The sequence below is a fragment of the Chiloscyllium plagiosum genome, chromosome 29 (genome assembly GCF_004010195.1).
Source record: "Chiloscyllium plagiosum isolate BGI_BamShark_2017 chromosome 29, ASM401019v2, whole genome shotgun sequence".
Classification (NCBI taxonomy): domain Eukaryota; kingdom Metazoa; phylum Chordata; class Chondrichthyes; order Orectolobiformes; family Hemiscylliidae; genus Chiloscyllium; species Chiloscyllium plagiosum.
Window position 1 is genome coordinate 7,784,704 of NC_057738.1, and position 20,733 is coordinate 7,805,436.

Genomic DNA, 20,733 nt, shown 5'->3' on the forward strand with positions numbered 1-20,733 from the left:
GTTGGAGTGTTGAGCCACGGGGTGGTTGGGTTGTTTGGTCCGGGTGTCCCAGAGGTGTTCTCTGAAACGTTCCGCAAGTAGGCGGCCTGTCTCCCCAATATAGAGGAGGCCACATCGGGTGCAGCGGATGCAATAGATGATGTGTGTGGAGGTGCAGGTGAATTTGTGGTGGATATGGAAGTGTCCCTTGGGGCCTTGGAGGGAAGTAAGGGGGGAGGTGTGGGCGCAAGTTTTGCATTTCTTGCGGTTGCAATAGGTGGCAAGAGAGTGAAGCTACAAAAGATGAGGCATTGAAGGGAGGTTGAATGTCAGAACAGGTTTAAACACTTCAACAAAAGAATACTCTGCTAACTAGGAGCCATGAAAGCTTGAAATCATTATGGTAATGAATTGCTTGCAAATAATTTCGGAATCTCTATTTATGGCTACATCTGTTCAGGAGCTCTTGTATGAGGAAGAATATATTGGATGCTATTGTGAAAAAAAGACCTAGCATACAGTTCATTTATATGCAGTACTAAGGTGAAAACTGCCAGATTAAAAGTGTCTGGTCTTGTGCATATGCAATGAAAACGCATTGGCTGTTATCTTACCCCAGTCTGTAAAAGGTGGTGTTTACATTGCTCATTGTCTCATCCATTCCTTAATCTTGAAAATTTGAACAACTAGAAGAAAAACAGTTTATTCCATTCTATATAGTCCTTAAAAATGTCCCTCAATACTATTTGAAATTACACTAACACTTTTGGACCCACAAGCTCAAAAGTAACAAATGCACAAGATCACGTGCAAGTTTCCTTCCAAGCTATACATCACCCTTACTTGGAACTTATCACTGTAGCTTCACTTGCAGATTCAAATCGTTGAACTGCCCTCCTAACAAAACTATGGATCCACCACACCAAATGGACTGCAGCACCTCACCTCTCTATGCCAGTTAGGAACCCTTTATTGCACATGCTGTTTATCAGACCACCTGGAACATCTGAACTCTATATGTATTAAATTGTAAACTGGTTTTCAGCAAATCACAGCAGATCGGAGATTGTGGTTTCAACTTTGAACTCCACTCAGAACTGTGTTGAACTGATTTATTTCACTTTGGGCTAAGAGAAGTATCAGTCAGGGAAATCTTAAGTATTTTTGTCTTGATTCAAACCTACATGCCCCTGTTCCTTCAAAAATGGAGGAATTAATTAAATGTTACTATGTATGTTTGAAAGCGAAGCATTGCTCTCATTCCTCATGTTTAAATATATTGAAAATTTATATTTCTGATCATCTTGTATAATATAATTTTATGTTGCTAGCATTGTGGGTGGCACGGTGGCACAGTGATTAGCACTGCTGCCTCACAGCACCAGGGACCCGGGTTCAATTCCCACCTCTGGCAGCTGTCTGTGAGAAGTTTGCACATTCTCCCCATGTCTGCGTGGATTTCCTCCGGGTGCTCCGGTTTCCTCCCACAGTCCGAATAAAATGTGCAGGTTAGGTGAATTGGCCATGCTAAATTGCCTGTAGTGTTAGGTGAAGGGGTAAATGTAGGGGAATGGGTCTGGGTGGGTTGCTCTTCAGAGGGTCAGTGTGGACTTGTTGGGCCGAAGGGCCTGTTTCTGCACTGTAAGTAAGTAATCTAATTTCAGCGAGATGTGATGTAGCATGGATGAAATTTCTATATGCCTGTGCTATGAAAAACATGTAGACTGATTATATTTGATGTTTCAATATGTAAGTCTGTCCAGAAAAAAAGTATGTTAAGCTGTGTAAGATTTGGTAACAAGTCTGTTGGTAGTGATAATATGAACATTTTGGTGCAGTTTAAGGTTATTGTGCGGGCTTTACAATGATTGCTACGTTGGTTTCCAATGTGCTGATGCTAATAGTTTGGTAAATGTACTGCCAATGCTGACAAATGGTCTAGGAGAAATAAATACACATTTATATAGCTTCTTCATATCTTCAGTGGGTCACGGCTAATGAATTACTTTTGACCTTCAGTTCGTTCTTATGTAAATGAGGGTTGGTTAAATTGTTTAATACTTTGAGGATTTGTGAATTATTTAATCTGTCACTACGCTGTTTTGTGTATTTTTCAGGTGTGTGCAGCACTTCTGCGGGGCTGTTGTCAGCAGCTTGCCTCTCTTCATCTGTCAAAGAGTATCTTCTCACACAGGTAGTCATTCTGTTCTTAAAGTTATTTTCTCTTTTTGGCAGGTCTTTAAAAGAACATCAACACCAAAATGATCCATGCCTTTTTTGAAAGGAGACTAAGAATGGTTTCTGTCTTAGACGGGTGTAGAGTTTCATTCTGGTTACCGAGATTTTGTTTCCTTTACCCTTTTGAGGGAAAAAAATACTCATGCAGGCAGCATAATCTGAGGACTTGGAGGGAATTGGAGACTGAGATCTGATTATATTGGGTGAGCAGATGGGTTCAGGAGCACAGTGTGATTGTCATCATTTTTCTAGTTATTATTTTTATTTTCATTTAGCTGTGCTTCAGAGCTAGTTCCCAAAAAGTATGCAAATTCACACTAAAAAGTGTTCCCAAGAAATAAGCCTCCGGTCACGAGCATAAAATACATTTACCAGATTTGTAAAGGCTGATGGCTCTGAAGAGCTTGTTTAGCAAATATACGTTTCTGCAGTGATTAATCTTGAAAAATGTACTTCAAGTTAAATTGCTTTGGGAGAGCACAACAGTAATTTAGCATCTAAACAATATAAAAACCGATAACTGTCCACCAGAAAATGGATCATAAAGAGTCCTCTGAGTCAGAGTCATTCATTGATCAGATTGCCTACTTTTAGTGTTCTCAAGGGCATCATGTTCCAAGTGATTGCCACTCACATTTAAAAACAAACTGCTTCTTCACTTTTTCCCAACATTTTTCAATTCCTTTGTATTGTTTGACAGATTTAACATGAAGTACAATGTGTATTTAAATGAATTTCATTAATTTAGTTGTGAATGTAGTGGTGTTTAAAGGAGTGTTGATTAGTTTGAATTAATCATTATCAAAAGCATCTTGATTTGGAGATGCCAGTGTTGGACTGGGGTGTACAAAGTTAAAAAGCATCTTGTGTGTTATACTACTTATGTAAATCTCCAAGGAAGTCCATGTAGTCATAAAATTCTTTTGTATTCAAACTGAAGATTAAAGCCTTGGTCAGATAAGAATTAGAGCTGTTCTCCACTGAACCAGTTAACAACAATGACTGACTTGCCAGTGAGCTAATTATGTTTATGTCTTCAGACATGTTCTGAGACACCTATGATCCCAGGCCTCCTGACCTGCATGTAAGGATACTACCTCCACTAATTCTGATTAGTCAGGACAGTTGATTTCAAAAGCCAGGTATAATAGAATTGTCGAATAGTCCTTAATTAAGACCCAGCCCTGCACAATGCCCACTATTCTCCCTTAACATTGTTAACCAGTCATCAATTACCTTAGTCTTTTCACTGATCTAAAGATAGGAAAAACAAACCAGAACTCTGTGTCAGTGTGAGTTCACATTAAATCATAGTTTACGGTTCCACTGCAGTCAGTGTATGCGTTTTGGAAAAAGCATACACATTCTCTGAAACAGATCACCTTTGTATTTGGCTCATCGAATGTTGCAGCACAAAAGGACACCAGTTTGCCCATGTCTGTAACCCTCTCAAAGAGCTATCTGATTTTGTCCCACTCCAAAGCCCTGTGAAGGTTCTTCCTTCAAAAATGTTGTGGATTGTGGTGGACAAATTCAGAAGTCACACGACCAGGTTATAGTCCAACAGGTTTATTTGAAATTACAAGCTTTCGGAGTGCTGCTCCTTCATCTGGGGGGGAGAGAAGCGCACAGGGCACAGAATTTATGGGCAGAAAGATAATAGCAAGGTAATTCCAGAAAATTGAGTGTCAAAAGATAGGACAAATGGTGTGGGTGGAGTGTCGACAGGCTGAATAACAAGTCTTTGCAAGTGATCAAAGTGTCAAACGATGTGAGTAAAGCTGAATAGCAAGTGAAGGGATGACCTATGATCCAATTTAAGGCAGAGGGATAGTCACAAAAAAAATCAAAAGTAAGATGTTGTTAGAGACAAACCATATGGCTGGAATAACACAATAGGCATGAGAGCACCATGACGAAGGTCTAACCAAAGTAACAAGTAATCCAGAACTTTAATTAATGTAGAGGTATCGTTACAAGTTATCAAGGTGACCGTTTAAAACAGAACAGCAAGGAAGATTTTGCAAACACACAACAGTGTAATGGGGGTTACATGTAGCGTGAACCCAAGATCACGGTTGAGGCTGTCTTCATCGATATGGAATTTGGCTGTCAGTGTCTGCATGGCAATTCTGTGTTGTTGTGTATCTCGAATGCTGCCTTGGAGGACGCTTCCCCAAAGATCAGAGACTGAATGTCCTTGACCACTGAAGTGTTCCCCAATTGGGAGGGAACACTCCTGCCTGACGATAATTGTGCAGTATCCATTCATCCATTGTTAGAGCATCTAAATGGTTGTGCTGACATACAATGCCTTGGGCATCCTTTCCTGCAGCACATGACATTGACAACATTGATCAAGTCATGTGAGTGTCTGCTGTGTCTGTGGTGGGTGGTGTTCTTACGTATAATGGTAGCATCGATGTCAATGATCTGGCATGTTTTGCAGAAGTTGTTGTGGTAGGGTTATGTGGTGTTGTGGTTGCTGTTCTCCTGAAGGCTGGGTAGTTTGCTGCGAATGAGAGTCTGTTTGAAGGCGAGAAGTGGAGGCGTAGGGCTGACTTTGGCAACTTGTTCATCTTCACCGATGACATGTTGAAGGCTGCGAAGAACATGGTGTGGTTTCTCTTTCCGGGGAAGTAGTGGACAACAAAGGGTACTCTATCAGTCATATCCTGTGTCTGTCGTCTGAGGAGGTCATTGCAACTTTTTGCTATAGCACGTTGGAACTGGCAATTGATGAGTTGAGCATTGTGTCCCATTCTGATGAGGATATCTGTAGGTATCCATTGTGTTCCTCTTCATCTGAATAAGGCTTGACTGTAGGGGATGATCCCTTTAACATGTTGAGGGTAGAAGCTGACAGTAGAGTGAAGTAATGAAGTGTCCATACTTGATGGAAATGTGCATGACCAAGATTGAGACTGATTCTGAAGAATAGTCCATGGTGAGTCTGGTGGCATGAAACTTGTTGATATTGTTGTACAGTTGTTTGTGATTCCTTGCCATAAGTCCAAAGGAAGAAAATTTCATCCATGTATCTGGTGTATAGTGTTGGTTGGAGGTCCGGTGCAGCAAAGAAATCTTGCCAGAACTTGTGCATAAAAATGTTGGTCTATTGGTGTGCACATTTTGTCACCATGGTTGTTCTTTGTGTCTGGGTGAAGAGCTGCTTGTCGAAGGTGAAGACGTTGTGGTTGAGGGTGAAGGCAATGAGTTGTAAGATGGCGTCTGGAAGTTGCCAGTTGTCAATGTGAGCACTGAGGCTGTTGCAGTGATGCCGTCGTCATGGGAGATGCTGGTGTAGAGTGTTGAAACATCCATTGTGATGAGGAATGTTCCTGATTTGACCTGTCTGTGGGTGCCAAGTCTCTGTAAGAAATCTGTAGCGTCGCAGCAGATGCTGAGGATTTCTTGTACAATGGGTTTCAAAGTTAAAAATCACACAACACCAGGTTATAGTCCCAACAGGTTTAATTGGAAGCACTAGCTTTCGGAGTGTCGCTCCTTCATCAGGTGATTTCACAACCGCATGATGAAGGAGCGATGCTCCGAAAACTAGTGTGCTTCCAATTAAACCTGTTGGACTATAACCTGGTGTTGTGTGATTTTTAACTTTGTACACCCCAGTCCAACACCGGCATCTCCAAATAATGGGTTTCAAGTTACCCTCAGACATAGCCAGAGAGGTTCTCACACAGAGTCCTGCTGCCTGATCAGACGGGACGTCCAGCTATGTTGGCTTTGCATGCCTTCAGAAGGCAGTAAGGGGTTTCATTTGAAAGAGGTGCATGGGTTGAGGGTGGATAGGATACTCTGAAGGTCAGGATCAAAGGTCATGATCAGTCTGTTAAGTTGACGGGCGTGTTCTTTGGTCAGACTGACAGGTGTATTGTTCCTGTTATTCAGTTGTCATAATGCTTCTTTTCAGTAGTCACTTCTATTCAGTATAACGAAGATTCCTCCTCTCATTTATCTCTCCACCCTTCAGGCACTCTGCCTGTATTCCTGATGAAGGACTTTTGCCCGAAATGTCAATTTTACTGCTCCACGGATGCTGCCTGAACTGCTGTGCTTTTCCAGTACACTCTAATCTAGACTCTGGTTTCCAGCATCTGCAGTCATTGTTTTTACCTCGTTGATTTTAACCCTACTGCAAATCCTCTTGCAAGGATGTCTGCCTTGAAGAAGTTTTCCTCTTCTCTCTACAAGAATCTCAGGGAGTCCCTCTCCCACTGCAACTCCCAGGTCATTTCCTCTGCCCTGAAGCTCTTCAACCATGTCCTGAAACAGAGTCGCTACCACAGCCACATTTGCTTCCTCAGTGCCTGCCTCCGTAACCAACTCATTCCACACTGACTCCGGACCACCTTTAAACCAGCAGAGTTCGGACCCGAACAGGACAAACAGTACAGACTACAGATTCAAAAACACCAGCAACGGTTCTCCTTCAAGATCCTCCGCTCCACGCTCGCAGCAATGTGCCGGCACCTAACCTCTCTGCAGTCAGCCCTGCCTCAGCTGAGGGCCACACTCTCTCAGAGCCTCCTCTCATTTATCTCTCCACCCTTCAGGCTTTCTGCCTGTATTCCTGATTAAGGACTTTTGCCCAAAACATCGATTTTACTGCTGCTCGGATGCTGCCTGAACTGTGCTTTTCCAACACCGCTCTAATCTAAACTCTGGTTTCCAGCATCTGCAGTCATTGTTTTTACCTAACGATGATTCCTGCTTTGTTTGCTGTTTTGATGAATGTTGTGGTTGGTGATGAGAGTATGGATAGTGTTGCGTTGTGCTTAGTGACATTCTGCACTCTCTTGTGAGCACAGCTGATGAACCTGGCGTTGGAAGCATCTTCTGATGTCTTGAGCATACAGGTCGGCCCTAGGGCAGCAGTCTTCCCAGAGCAGTCCGATTCAACTAGTTCTTCTTTGGTTGCTGCACTGTGGATCTCTCTGTCAACTGTTCCGGTTCGTTCGTTAGCTCATTGGGCTCGCTGCTGACATTGTGGGGTTTGTGGAAGAATTTGTAAAGCCTCATTCACCTGATGAATTTCTGCTGCGGGACCAGTGGGGCCATTTGGTAATTGAGCCCTCAGCTGAGAGCTCTGATTTCGTCTGGTTGAAGGGTATGGTCAGGTAAGTTGATGATGAACTTCCCTGCGGTGGTACCGCTACACGTAAGATACTCTTGTCTCGGCCAATGTTGTCTACCTCATACGCTGCAGGAAAGGATGCCCAAGCGTGGTATATTGGCGAGACCATGTTGACGTTATGGCATTGATGAATGGACACCATACCAGGGAGGGGAGTGTTCCCTCCCAGCTGGGAAGACTTCAGCAGTCAAGGACATTTAGCATCCGAACTTTGGGTAAGCGTCTTCCAAGGCGACATTTAAGATACACAGAATCACCAAGCAGAAACTGATAGCCAAGTTCTGTAACCATGAGGATAGCCTCAACCGTGAGTTTGGATTCTTGTAGTGCTACACATAACCCCACCATACTGTTCTCTATTTGTAAAATCCTCGCTGTTCTGTTTTTTTTAGATTACATTACATTACAGTGTGGAAACAGGCCCTTCGGCCCAACAAGTCCACACTGACCCGCCAAAGCGCAACCCAGCCATACCCCTACATTTACCCCTTACCTAACACTACGGGCAATTTAGCATGGCCAATTCACCTTACCTGCACATCTTTGGACTGTGGGAGGAAACCGGAGCACCCGGAGGAAACCCACGCAGACACTGGGAGAACGTGCAAACTCCACACAGTCAAGTCGCCTGAGGCAGGAATTGAACCCAGGTCTCTGGTGCTGTGAGGCAGCAGTGCTAATCACTGTGCCATTGTGCCACCCACAACCTCACTACCTTAACCTATGATCTCTCTACCTTATTTAGTTTGTAAAGTTTTGGATTACTTGTTACTTTGGTTAGGCCCTCGTCATGCAACTCTTATACCTATTATGTTATTCCAGCTGTTTGATTTATCTTATTTTTGAATTTTTTTTGTGATTATCTCTTACTTTAATTAATTGGATCATTCGTAATCCCTTCACTTGCTTTTCAGCTGTTGACACTTTAGTCACACAGTTTGACATTTTTGATCACTTACAAAGACTTGTTATTTAATATTGCCATTATTTCTCTGCCTATAAATTCTGTACCTGTGCACTTCTCTGCATTTCACCTGATGAAGGAGCAGCCTCCAAAAGCTTGTGAAGTCAAATAAACCAGTTGGATTAGAACTTGGTGTCATGCGACTTCTGACCTCAAAATTGTATCTAATTATTTGTGAAATTTGCTGTTGAATCTGCTTCCGCTGCATCTTTTTCCCAGGCAGGGTATTCTAGCATACAACTCACTGCATCCAAAAAAATTCTTCGAGTCACCAATGTTTATGCTATGATGTGATCAAAAGGAATAAGAGCAAGATTAGGCCAGTCAACCCCTCAAACCTACTCCACTGTTCACTAAAAGTATGGCTGACCTGATTGTCCACAACCTTCATTTGCCTGCCGCCTTACTTATAACTTGGACGTCCTTGTTAATCCAACATATGTATAAGTCACGCTTGAATATAAGTCAGTAGCCCAGCTTGCACTGGGAAGAGAATTTCAAAGACTGTGAAGCCTTTGAGTGAAGAAATCCCTCCTAATTACATCTCTTACTTTTAAACTATGCTTTCTAGTTCTAGATTTCCCCCTATGAGAACTTCTCAGCATCTACGTGTCTGGCCTCCACTTGATCAGATGGCTTTGATCCAGATGGCTTCTCACTTTTCTAAGCTTCTACATGCACAGCCATCTGCAATCTCTGTCCATTTAAATAATCATCTGTGATTTTTCTGCCAATGTGCACAACCTCTGATTTTTTTTTTGGTTTTCTTATTACCAGATTCTCAAGTGTCTTTGACTCATTTTTATGAGGAACATAGAAGCAAGAATAAGCCATTCAGTCTGTTGAGCTTCGACATTTAATATGATCTTGGGCTGATTGAGCATTTCATTGAAGATTTTGTATGTCTGCAGTTTCCACCCTCTTTCCATATAAAACAAATATTCTACACATTAGTTTCCATTACCCAAGTGAATAATCCCACATTTTATTCATATTATGTAAGGGACTGAATCACTTCATAAGATGTTGTTGAATACAATCTTCAAAATGGTTTCACAAGGCCAGTACTGAGTAGAGATGCTAAGAATACTATCTTATGATACAACTGTTCACGGCTCAGTGGTTAGCACTGTTGCCTCACGGCACCAGGGTTCCGGGTTCGATTCCAACCTCGGGTGACTGTCTGTGTGGTGTTTGCACATTCTTCCCGTGTCTGCGTGGGTTTCCTCCGGGTGCTCCGGTTTCCTCCCACAGTCCGAAGATGTGCAGGTCAGGTGAATTGGCCATGCTTAAATTGTAAATTAGGTGCAGAGGGAAATGGGTCTGGGTGTGTTACTCTTTGGAGGGTCGTGTGGACCTGTTGGGCTGAAGGGCCTGTTTCCACACAGTAGGGAATCTAATCTAATTGCACTGCCACTTCATGTGACTGAGAGTACGGGTCGTTCTGTTATAAAATGCCTCTTGTCAACGAGTAACACGGTTGACAAATTGGAGATGCTATTTCAGACTTTTAAAACATTTTAACATGATTTCAGTGCCAACAATTTAAGCGTGATTTTTCTATAACGCAGAGCTGCACAAGATTGCAACCATTGCATCATAGAAGAATTGACTGTAGTTCACTGTGGCAAATGAAGTGCTAGCAAACATCACATTTGTTAAAAGGATAGAAGTAATTGTTATAATGTCACTGATAAATTAATGTTGACCAAATTGATGTGAAATGAGGAATTGCTGCTTTTTCATGTGCCATAATTTCCTGTTTCACACATTAGTGATTGAGTTGGTTGAATGGTGTACTGGTTATGTTAGCAGCTTAAATTACTTAGCTTTGTTTGTGACAAAATTGATTTTTTTTCATATATTTGCTACCTACTGCAGTTGTAATGACCAGTTAACAATTTTGGGAAGGTAAATTTCTATATTGAAGTTATTCAGTTGTGCTTTCTTAAGTGCTGTTGTTGCAAAACATGGTCAATTCCTGGAATTTAAAATTTGCTGCAATGGGAGTAAATTAAATTAGACATATATCCTCGAAAAGAGAAGGTAGGTCAGATGTGATTTTAAAACCAAAAATGAGGGTTTTAAGAATGTAATTTTGATTTGATGGCTACCTCTTTCAGTCCAATGATAATACCAGCCAGCTGGCTTCACTACTGTCCTTTAGGGAAGGAAACTGCCACCCTTACCTGCTCTGGACTATGTGTGACTCCAGACCTACAACAATGTGGTTGACTCTCAAGTGCCCTATGGGATGGGCAATTAATGCTGGCCTACCTGGTGATGCCCTCATCCCATGAATATTTTTTTTTTTAAAAAAGCTTAGCAACAAATGAATACAGTGTTGTAGTCTTGATGGCTACAGGCTCAAGGCAAGTATTCTAAGCTGAAATAATGATTTATGATTTGGACTAATTTCTAAATGACTGATCCTTTTTGAATCTGAGGTATTAGTCAATTTAAAATGCACAAAGTCCAGGGAGCACATGGCTATTCTGTTCAAATTGAAATGTCTGTCAGAAGATGGAAAAGAAGCTAATCTGTGAAATATGCAAGACAAAAAAAATGCTTTGAATTTTGAAGATACTGTTTAGGTTAATTTTATTCCTACCGTGGTAAGAAATATTAGAATTTTTTATCACTTTCTCTCGTGAAAGGATGATGACTGCTATTATTAAAATACTGTAGTTATAGTGCTTCTCCATCTTTAGTAAATCAAATTTGTACTTATCAAATTTAAGATGAGCATTGATGTAATGGTTTACTCTTCCACAGATGGGAGTAATTATATGTGACATTGCTTTTAGCTATTGATCACTAAATAATTACCAAACAAGATTTTGGTGTTTTTCTGCTGGGCATATTAACCAAGGTTGTTTTCTTGCTTTAAGATTGTGAAAATGTTCCATAAAACAAGAAGTGATTCCCCCAGATTTCCTTTGACCTCCACCTACTGATCATGATTCCCCTTTCTCCCCATCTTCCCTCTCCCCACACTAATCACAAGCTTTGCTAGGCCAGTTGTGATCCGATCCTCTCTTGCCCACCTCTTTTATTTTCCCCCCACACCTACCCCTGATTGCCAGGCAAAGTTCCCTGCACCCTGTGTACTTATGTAAGCATTGGCACTGATGAGTTCTCCTCTTTATTGTTGTGGGTATGCTATGTTCCTGCCACCCATGCATCATTATCAATGCAATGTGTCAAAATGAATATTGTATCTGTGAGAATCACTTGAAAGTGTGAATTGAAAACTAAAAATTGCTGAGCCATATCCAGAAGGAGAGAACAAAGATTTTGACACCTCCTGTGTCCCTTAGCATCATTGTAAAATTGTTCTTAATCAATTGTCCTTAATATTAAGGTTTGCTTGGTGTACAGTCATAAAGACATCAGCCGTTTTCAAATGTCAGTTCCTTTCTTCGGGTTTCAGAAGTAGGAGAGGATTCAATCAGTCCAGATAGTAGAGTGGAGTCTGTAAAATTGCTAGCAATTTCCATCTGCCAGCAATTTCTCCTACTGATAACTGTTCTCATTAGTACAGGCCAAAGGTGGAGGATATCTATTTGAATTATGAGCTGAGAGGGTGGCTGAAAATTCACATTCTCAAATTTGTGTGGGCTATGAAGAAAGTGCCTTCTGACACCTTCACTGATGCTAACCAGTATGTACCTAACTTGCTTCCCATTGCTACAAATAAAACGTCGTGTCAGGGAATGGAGGGTTTGAATTATAAGGAAAGGCTGGGACTTCGTTTCTTGAAGTAAAGGAGGTTGAGGCATGACCTTAGAGGTTAGCAAAATCATGAGGGGCAGAGATAAGGTGAATAGCCAAGGTCTTTTTCCCAAGATAGGGGAGTTCAAAACTAGAGGGCATAGGTTTAAGATGAGAAAGCTTTATAAGGGACCCATGGGACAACTGTTTCATGCAGAAAGTAGTGTGTATATGGATGAATTGACAGAGGAAGTTGTAGATGCAGATGCAGTTACATCATTTAAAAGACATTTGGACAGGTACACAAATAGGGCATACTTAGAGGGATGCAGATCAAATGTAGGCAAATGAGACAAGTTTAGTTTGGGAAACCTGGTCAGCACGGACAAACTGGACAGAAGGGTCTGTTTCTGTGCTGTATCATTCTATGACTCTAAGTTGTTGTACAACACATTCACATTTATGATATCTAAGGAGTTAGCCCAAATGTTAAAATTTTCACCTCAAATTTGCAGGTTAAATATAATTAACCTGTCATCAGATCTGCTGTAAAAATAGAGGAAAAGATACAACTACTGGAAATATGAAATTGGATTAGTGATAAAGAACTAATCATTCTTATTCTTCTAATGTCTGAGAGGGGACACACTCAACTTTCTGTGATATACCCAGCCAAAGTCTCACCAGACATTTCTTCTATGTTTTAATTATTTCTTTCAAAGAGGATACAGAAATGATACTGGTGGTAGGCTCTTGCAAGGTCAAGAGTGTTGTACTGATAGATGGCTTTTTAGATAGTGACCTCTTATTGCTTCTTCAGAGTTAAGCTGTGTAAATGGATTGAATATCCAGATCAGTTTTTCTGTAGCACTCTCATAGGTCAGATTACATTAAAAGCTAACTCTCATGTTATGTAAACCATGGATTTTGAAGCCAGGACAAAAGAATATTGTCCTTCATAAATCATAATAATTTGGCAGTTTCCAAAAGAGATTGATGAGAATGAAGTCGATGTTATTGATAGCAAAAGTTTGTTTGGGATTTATTTGTACAAAGATATAAAGTATCAATCCGTGCCCATAAGTCCAATAAGTTAATATAAGCAATTGGAACAGGAGTAGACCAGACAACCCTGTGAGCCTGCTTTGCAACCAATAACATTGTGGATCTTCTATCTCAGCTGCACTATTCTGTATTATACCCAATCCCTGAATTCCCTCGTGCTCTATAATCCATTGATATTTCTAGAACCCAATTATTAAATACACAAACTTCACCGGTTACAAATTATAATCCTTTGAGTGAACAAATTGCTTCTCCTCTTGAACCCAAATGATTAGTTTTTCTGAGACTACTATCTCTTTTCCAGACTATCCAGGAGAAATATTCTCCCAACAACTACCATGTTTAAGTCCTAGAAGAATTTTGACTATTTGAATGAGATCATCTCTGACCCTCTCAAACTCTGGCAAATGCATACCAATTTTGCTGAATCCTGGGGTTGAATTTTTAGCCCTATTGTGGGCAACCATAGAGTCAACAAATGGAAGAACTCTCCCTATCGGCTAACATGCTGGTTTCCCATCACCATCCTGCCCAGAGTGATTTTAACCAGAAGGGGAAGAATGGGAAAAGCAGCTGAGTTACCTGCCTGCAAGCAGCATGTAACCAATTAAAGATTGCAACGAATATGAGCAGAAATAAACAACTTGACCCATTCAGCCCACTCTGCTGTTCCAGAAGATCAAGGCTGATCTGCTAGTGGATTTAACTCTACTGTTTACCTTCTATAACCTATCACTCTCGGCAGTCAAAACTCAAGCTTGAGTATGTTTAATGGGCAAGCCTCCAGAAAAGTTCTTTGATTTGATTAGATTAGATTAGATTACTTACAGTGTGGAAACAGGCCCTTCAGCCCAACAAGTCCACACCGCCCCGCCGAAGCGCAACCCACCCATTCCCCTACATTTACCCCTTCACCTAACACTACAGGCAATTTACCATGGCCAGTTCACCTAACCTGCACATTTTTGGACTGTGGGTGGAAACCGGAGCACCCAGAGGAAACCCACGCAGACACGGGGACAATGTGCAAACTCCACGCTGACAGTTGCCCGAGGTGGGAATTGAACTCTGGTCTCTGGCGCTGTGAGGTAGTGCTAACCACTGTGCCACCGTGCTGCCCACTTGCTCATCAATAACTTTAAATGGGAAACTCTTTATATTTAAACTGCATTTCCTTGTCCTACATTGCACAATGGGAGCATTTGCCCCCATTGCTCTCTCAGAAGCTTTATGTTTCATTCAGACCATCTCTCGTCCTTCTAAATCCAATGAGTGTAGACTTAACCCACTCCACCTTTCTTTCCAACAAAAAGCCCCTCATTCCACGAATCAGTCAGTGAGCATCCTGTAAACTATTTTCGATACAGGGGTCAGTGCTTGGGCACCAGCTATTCACAATCTATGTTAATGGTTTAGTTAAGAGAACTAAATGTAATATCCTTCCAGTTTACAGATGAGACAAAACTGGTTGGCAGAATGAACTATGAGGAAGATGCAGTTACTTCATTGTGATTTAGACAAATTGAGTGGGCAAATGAATGATGTATGAAGTGTAATACGAGGTTATCTACGTGGGTTGCAAAATAGGAAGGCAGATTATTATCTGAATGGTGATAGCTTGGGAAAGGGAAGTGCAACAAGACGTGGGTGTCCTTGTATATCAGTCACTGAAAGTAATCACGCAGGAATGGCAGACAGAGAAGAGGCCAACTGGCGTATTGGCCTGCTTTGTGAGAGGATTCAAGTACAGAGGCAGGAATATCTTGCTACAAGAAGTGAGTTGGCAGGACTGACGTATGAAGAGAGACTTGATTGGTTAGGATTATATTCAGTAGGGGTAAGAAGAATAAGCGGGGATCTCAAGGAAATTTCTAATAGGACGAGCTTAGGAAGAATGTTCCTGATAATTAGGCAGCCCAGAACCTGGGGTAACAGTATAAGGATACTGCGTAAGCCATTTAGGACTGAGACGATGAGAATTTCCTTCACTCAGGAAAAAGGTGACCATATGAAATTCTCTGCAACAGAAAGCAATTGAGGCCAAAACATTGAAGGAGCTAGCTATTGTTTTGGGGGCTACAGGGACCAAAGAGTATGGAGCAAATGAAGGAACAGCGTACTGCGTTGGATGATCAGCCTTGCTGACATGGGATAGTGGGACAAGCTCCAAGGGCTGAATGGCCTACTCCTGCTCTGATTTTCGGTGTTTGCAGTTTATGTCGTTAAGATGGTCCGATATGATTCTTCTGCTGTCCAGTCCATTGCCGTGGTCACCTTTCTCTGGTTGGTAAGAGATGTAAGGTGGATATTTCACTCAAAAAGTCCCAACTTATCAGTTAAAAGTTACAGTTTACATCAATTGTTGAAGGAAAAACAAACTCTGTTTTTCTTAGAGTTGCAGTGAGTTTTGATTATAGAGAACAAAGAAGCTGTTCACGAGCTGGGGTGGAGCGAACATTTCTCTGCCTGTCGCTCTCTTCCCTCTCTGTCTCTCTCTCACTCTGTTTTTCTCACTCTCATGCTCTTACACCTCCCATCTGTGTCTCTCCTGCCGTCATCTCACCCCCCATGTCTCTCTGTCTCCACATCCTCTCCCCCACATCTTTTCTCCCCGATTACCACCAATAACTGCTTTACCTATGCATTTACTCAGCACCTGCTTTTCAAACACTGATTTTGAAATGGCTCATAGTCATTTGAATCCACCATTTTTAAAAACAATGAAATAAAAAGGCATACTCTTCATTTGGTATTACTCTTTAATTCTCTTGCTAGCTTTGGTTGGACCATATTCCTCATGTAGGTTTTAATTTCTTAATGAAACAGATATTCATTTGTACTTTGTATTATTTATTTAAACTTTTGCTAAATCTTTTAATTTAGTTTTCCTTAACCAACATGTTCCTAATCCCTTTTTAATTTTTTTTGTACAGATTTCAGACCCTAATCTCAGATTTATTTAAATCACTTCTAATCTCATTCTAAATCTCTTCAATCTGTGAACACACTTTCCCAGAGAATGCCATACTCTGTGACATTGTACATAACAATGTCTAAAATAGTCTGCTCCTGATTTGCTTTATTGGCATACTGACCAAGAAAGCTAGATACGTTAGATGTGTTCCTGAACTCATCCTCTGCGCTTGCTAAAATTGTGCTTTCTAGCGTCTGTAGGAAAACTAAATTCTCCTTCGAATTACTATGTTACCATTGTTACCTAGTCCATTAATATCTTGATTTGCACACTACCTGACACACCAGCAACTGTTAGCAGTGTGTAAAACATTTTCAATTTAACTTTCCTGTTCCTCAGCTTCACTGATATCTTGATCTCTCAGCTAAGATCCTTTCTGCACTCTCATCTATTATTTTCAGGGCTACCCTTAATTTATTCTCCTAATAGTCAAATGTCCGAGAATATTTAGTTCCTAATTCTGGTTTCTCTGCAGGCACACCTCTAATGGTTCTTAGATTAAATCATTTTCTAATAATTTTTTTTTGTGAATATTTGACACAGAGTAGTGCCTTTACATTTATCCTTCAATTTCCCTGGTGCAGCTTAGTTTGAAAAAGAAAGCAGGGCAATAGTAACTGTCCAACCATTCCTGACCCTGTTTGCTTATTTTTAATCAAATTACTGCCCGATAATCATCATCTTGCTCTTACTGCTTTTGAATTTATTCTTTGTGAACCCCTTAATAACCAGAGTATTCAGTATGAGCAGATGAAGCATCGCGTTTATTGTGTCTTTGATATGCTCATGTATATTGAAATGCTTTAATATATTGAACTGAATTAATGAATTGAATTAGATATCACACATGTCTTTCACTCTGTTGTATATTGTTGAGTTTATAACACTATATTGCATGACTGATCTCAATATGGACTCATCTTCTCTTGACACTACAGGAAGGGGAAGGAAGTTCCTCCATCTTTCAAACTGTTCTTTAGCAGTTCACTGGCTTTGAGACACATCAACCTATCGGGCACCAAACTCCCTGCAGAAGCTCTCAAGTCAGTATATGTTGCTTGTCTATGATATGTTATTTTTAGCAATTCAGTCCCTTTGGTTTCTAATTATTTATGGGTTTGTTTTATGAAGACGCATTGTCCTTCTGATCCTCCAATCTTGTCCACCTCTTCTCTCACATCTCCTTATGCCAATCATCTGCTCCAGAGTGTCTATGATAACCAGCTTCTCAGTTGTCACATTTCTATAATGCTGGATATAAATTTATCATAGAAATTCTTCTCTTCATTTATTGGAAAATCTGATCAATGTTTAATTTATTTTTTCCAGTAACATAATGTACATCAGCACAACATGCCTGGGTTATGATTTTGAAGCAATGTCTTGCCATTTCATGCCACAGTACTCTGGATGGCAGAGGTCATGCTGCCAGCTGGATTTTAAAAATATTTGTTCTGTATTCGTTTCTGCTGGTCAAATTAGGTTAGCAGTGAGGAATTCAGCTCTCTTTGTTTGAAAGTATTCAATATCAGCAACAAGCAATCACCAACATAGTCCATAAACAGTAAGATGCAGTTTAAAGCTCCTTTTGTTCTATCCTAATATTCTGGCAAATTCAAAATGCACCCTATACCCATCAGTGTAACAGTTTTGCCATCTTAATTGTCAATTAGTGCTCAATTAGTCCATTTGCATATTGTGGGTTTGTTATCATAAAGAGCCCTTTTGAAAATGTCCATCCTCATTTCATGTGGAACTATTAATAGCTAGCAGTCAGTGGAGATGTTTCATCCTGAATTGTGGATGAAATTGAGTCCTGGCCAGTGTCGAATCCATTGCAACATCCAGTGTTCCTGAAGTTTAATTTTCTGCACCAAGTGAAGTGGTAACTTTGAACTATTTACTTCTCTGTAATGAATTGGAAAATCATGATTGCCCCTTAAGTACAAGGGGGATCCAATAATAGTGAAGATGTTAGGTGAAGACTTGGGACGCAACTTTATAGGGGTCTGATTAACATGCACTATGGTATGATGTGTGCCTTGTTAATGGCACAACTCGCTCACCTCATTAATATTCAGTTTGCTATCTTGCCAAACTATTCAAACATGGTAGATATCAGGAAAACTCGACAAGGAAACTAGTGTGTGTACCTGACTGCTTCAGTTCACCACTTGCTTCTAAATGACCATCATGTTAGAACCTGGTGGACGCCAATATCCCAGGATCTCAAGGCATGTTCCATTGGTATTGGCCCCACACCCCTCATGTTTACAGACATTGGCATCTGAATTATACCAGCTTCTAAGAATCCTCATGGTACATCACCAACACACCCTCAGTATGCTTCTGTTGTTCAGTGCTTCTCTTAGTCTGTAGCAGCAACTATCATTGTAATGCTGCCGCAAAGACATGCTCTGCTTGGGAACAGGCACCTAGCTCATGGATTGGATTAAGCTGCATTGCAGTCTCTTTGATCACTGTCATAGCACTTACTCACTCTGAGCCTATTTGGGTGCTGCTTTGCCTTGCCTTGTGCATTGACCCAAAGCCAGGAACCTTGTCTTAATTGTCAGCAGGCCTCAGTCAGGTGAAGGGAATAGACTTAGCTTAGAGGTTCCTGCAGAATAAACCAAGGGCAGCTTCCAGTACCAGTCCAGGACCTACTAAGGGCAGACAGAATCCGGATCCTCTTTTCACAAGGGGTGAGGAACCGAATGTTAGGCAGCCCGTGACCTATCTAGACTCTTGCTGGCCTATTGTGGGCCGTTACTGCTGAAATGAGAAAACATCAAGTATTATAGGTAATGAAAATGGGTAGCACAGCTGTTAATGATGGTGCATGTGGCCAATTGTCCCAATTTAATACATAGACAGCACAGAGGGCATGCATCAATAGCATCAGGAGTTGGGGCAGGTGAGGGCAAGTGGGGGAGAATGTTTGCAGGTAGTTGTGAGAGTGATGGAGCATGAGCCTTGGTAGGATTTGGACACAATCAGCGATAAATGTAATTTGAGATATTAGAGAGGTTTTGGTGACACTTACCCGAGCAGTGCAGAGCAGAGAAGGAACGTCTCCCTGTAATGGTGGGCATTCTTCCAGAGACTGCTTTAACCCCAGTTGAAACCTCAGACTAGGCTGGCATGGTCTGGAGTGTTGTGACCCTCACTGCTGGCCCTGGGAGGGAGTAAAACCCTGCATGGCACTACCCCATTCAACAGGGCTTCCAGGTTCCTGCTTTCAAGACTGATTACCCCCTGTCTACCATATCCAGGTCAAATATCAGGAAAAGTGTAAGGCAACTTCAGCTGACTGTGCTTGTGTAGGTGCACAACCCATTTTAAAGGTTGCGTGGGATTCCGGTGTTTTAACGGATATCCAGTCTGTAACAAGTTGTGCCAGCAACAGCATGTGGGAGATCAGACTGAGTACAAATGTAAGAGATGCCATAGGAGCAGGGCGAGTTTGGTAAGATAGGATGGGAAAACTCACTCAGCCTTGAAGCAACTCGAACTTAGTCAAAACAACATAAGATTTAACCCGTGTGTTTTCTGTTTAGTATTGCCAAGGTTGGCAATGCAATATTCATTTGAAAGCAATTCTTTCTTTGCAGAGCACTTTTACTTGGGCTTTCTTGCAATCCTCACCTAAAGGATGTTTCTCTTGACCTTAGCACTTGTGAGGTAAGAAGGAACAGTTTTATTTATTGAATTAATGTAACTTTCAAGAGTAGTAGGAAATTCTGTTAAACTTAGTTAATATTTCATTTTGAAGAATATACATTTTCTCCCATTGTTGTTCTTGACATTGTCTCCCTCGTGAAAAGTTTGTTTTTTGTCCCAGGTGCCCTTGAGTACTGTAACAAGTGTTCACAAAAACAAAAGTCTCTCGAATGACTGCTAATGTCCTTTTGGCAGCAGTGAACATCCTACCAAAATCTGTATTTGGTTGTGAAATTTCTTTTTATGTGGGGGCTCCTGAGTAGCCATGATAATTGGAAATCCCAGCTGATTCTTCCATCTCAGACTCAACAGTGTGTGGTGCATTCAGGTTCCCTAATAGCATCCCAGATGGCATCGACTAACTGCATACACTTGGCTCAGCTCAGTGATGGTAATGCACTGACTCTTGGGAAATGCTGTGTATTTTAATTTTGGCAAAAAACGTATTCCTGTCCTGACAGTTCAGATACAGGAAATCTAAGTATTGCTTATATCCTTGTGTTAAGGTTGCTCAAGTTCAGGTAGAAATCGGAATTTATCAATTAACCTTAGGTTATGAAAATGTGAATTTGAAAAGGATGATTTGTTGCCAATTCAGTATGCATACTTAACCATTAATGTGCTGATTGAAAAAGCACGTAATCTAGACTGGTTTTCTTGAGTTAAACAAGTTAGATGTTTGTTTTGAGGGTTACAAAGCAGTTTTTTAAAAAAATGCGAATTGTTTATTAAAATAAGTCCCCGTGTTGCCAATGCACACTACACAACTGAGCTCAAGCATGCAGAAATACAAAGTAAATTAATTGGCAAAGGTCAAGTGCAAACAGAAGGAAGGACGGGCAAAAGAAAGTTAGTGCCTGGTGTCCAGAGTCCTCACCTCTCAACTAGGGCAGTTGTTTGAAGATCATGGCCAGTGGGTCC

The 20,733-nt window shown here is 41.1% G+C and overlaps 1 protein-coding gene across 8 annotated transcripts in view; it reads left to right on the forward strand.

Moving 5' to 3' along the window:
- The window catches only part of LOC122564345 (F-actin-uncapping protein LRRC16A-like), a 460,598-nt gene that overhangs the window by 265,026 nt on the left and 174,839 nt on the right, over nucleotides 1-20,733 (forward strand). For all 8 annotated transcript variants that reach the window (XM_043719093.1, XM_043719091.1, XM_043719092.1 and 5 more), the window contains exons 15-17: nucleotides 2,097-2,173; nucleotides 17,028-17,132; nucleotides 19,704-19,773. In XM_043719093.1, the coding sequence (XP_043575028.1) occupies nucleotides 2,097-2,173; nucleotides 17,028-17,132; nucleotides 19,704-19,773 (252 nt within the window). The remainder of the gene's footprint in view (nucleotides 1-2,096; nucleotides 2,174-17,027; nucleotides 17,133-19,703; nucleotides 19,774-20,733) is intronic.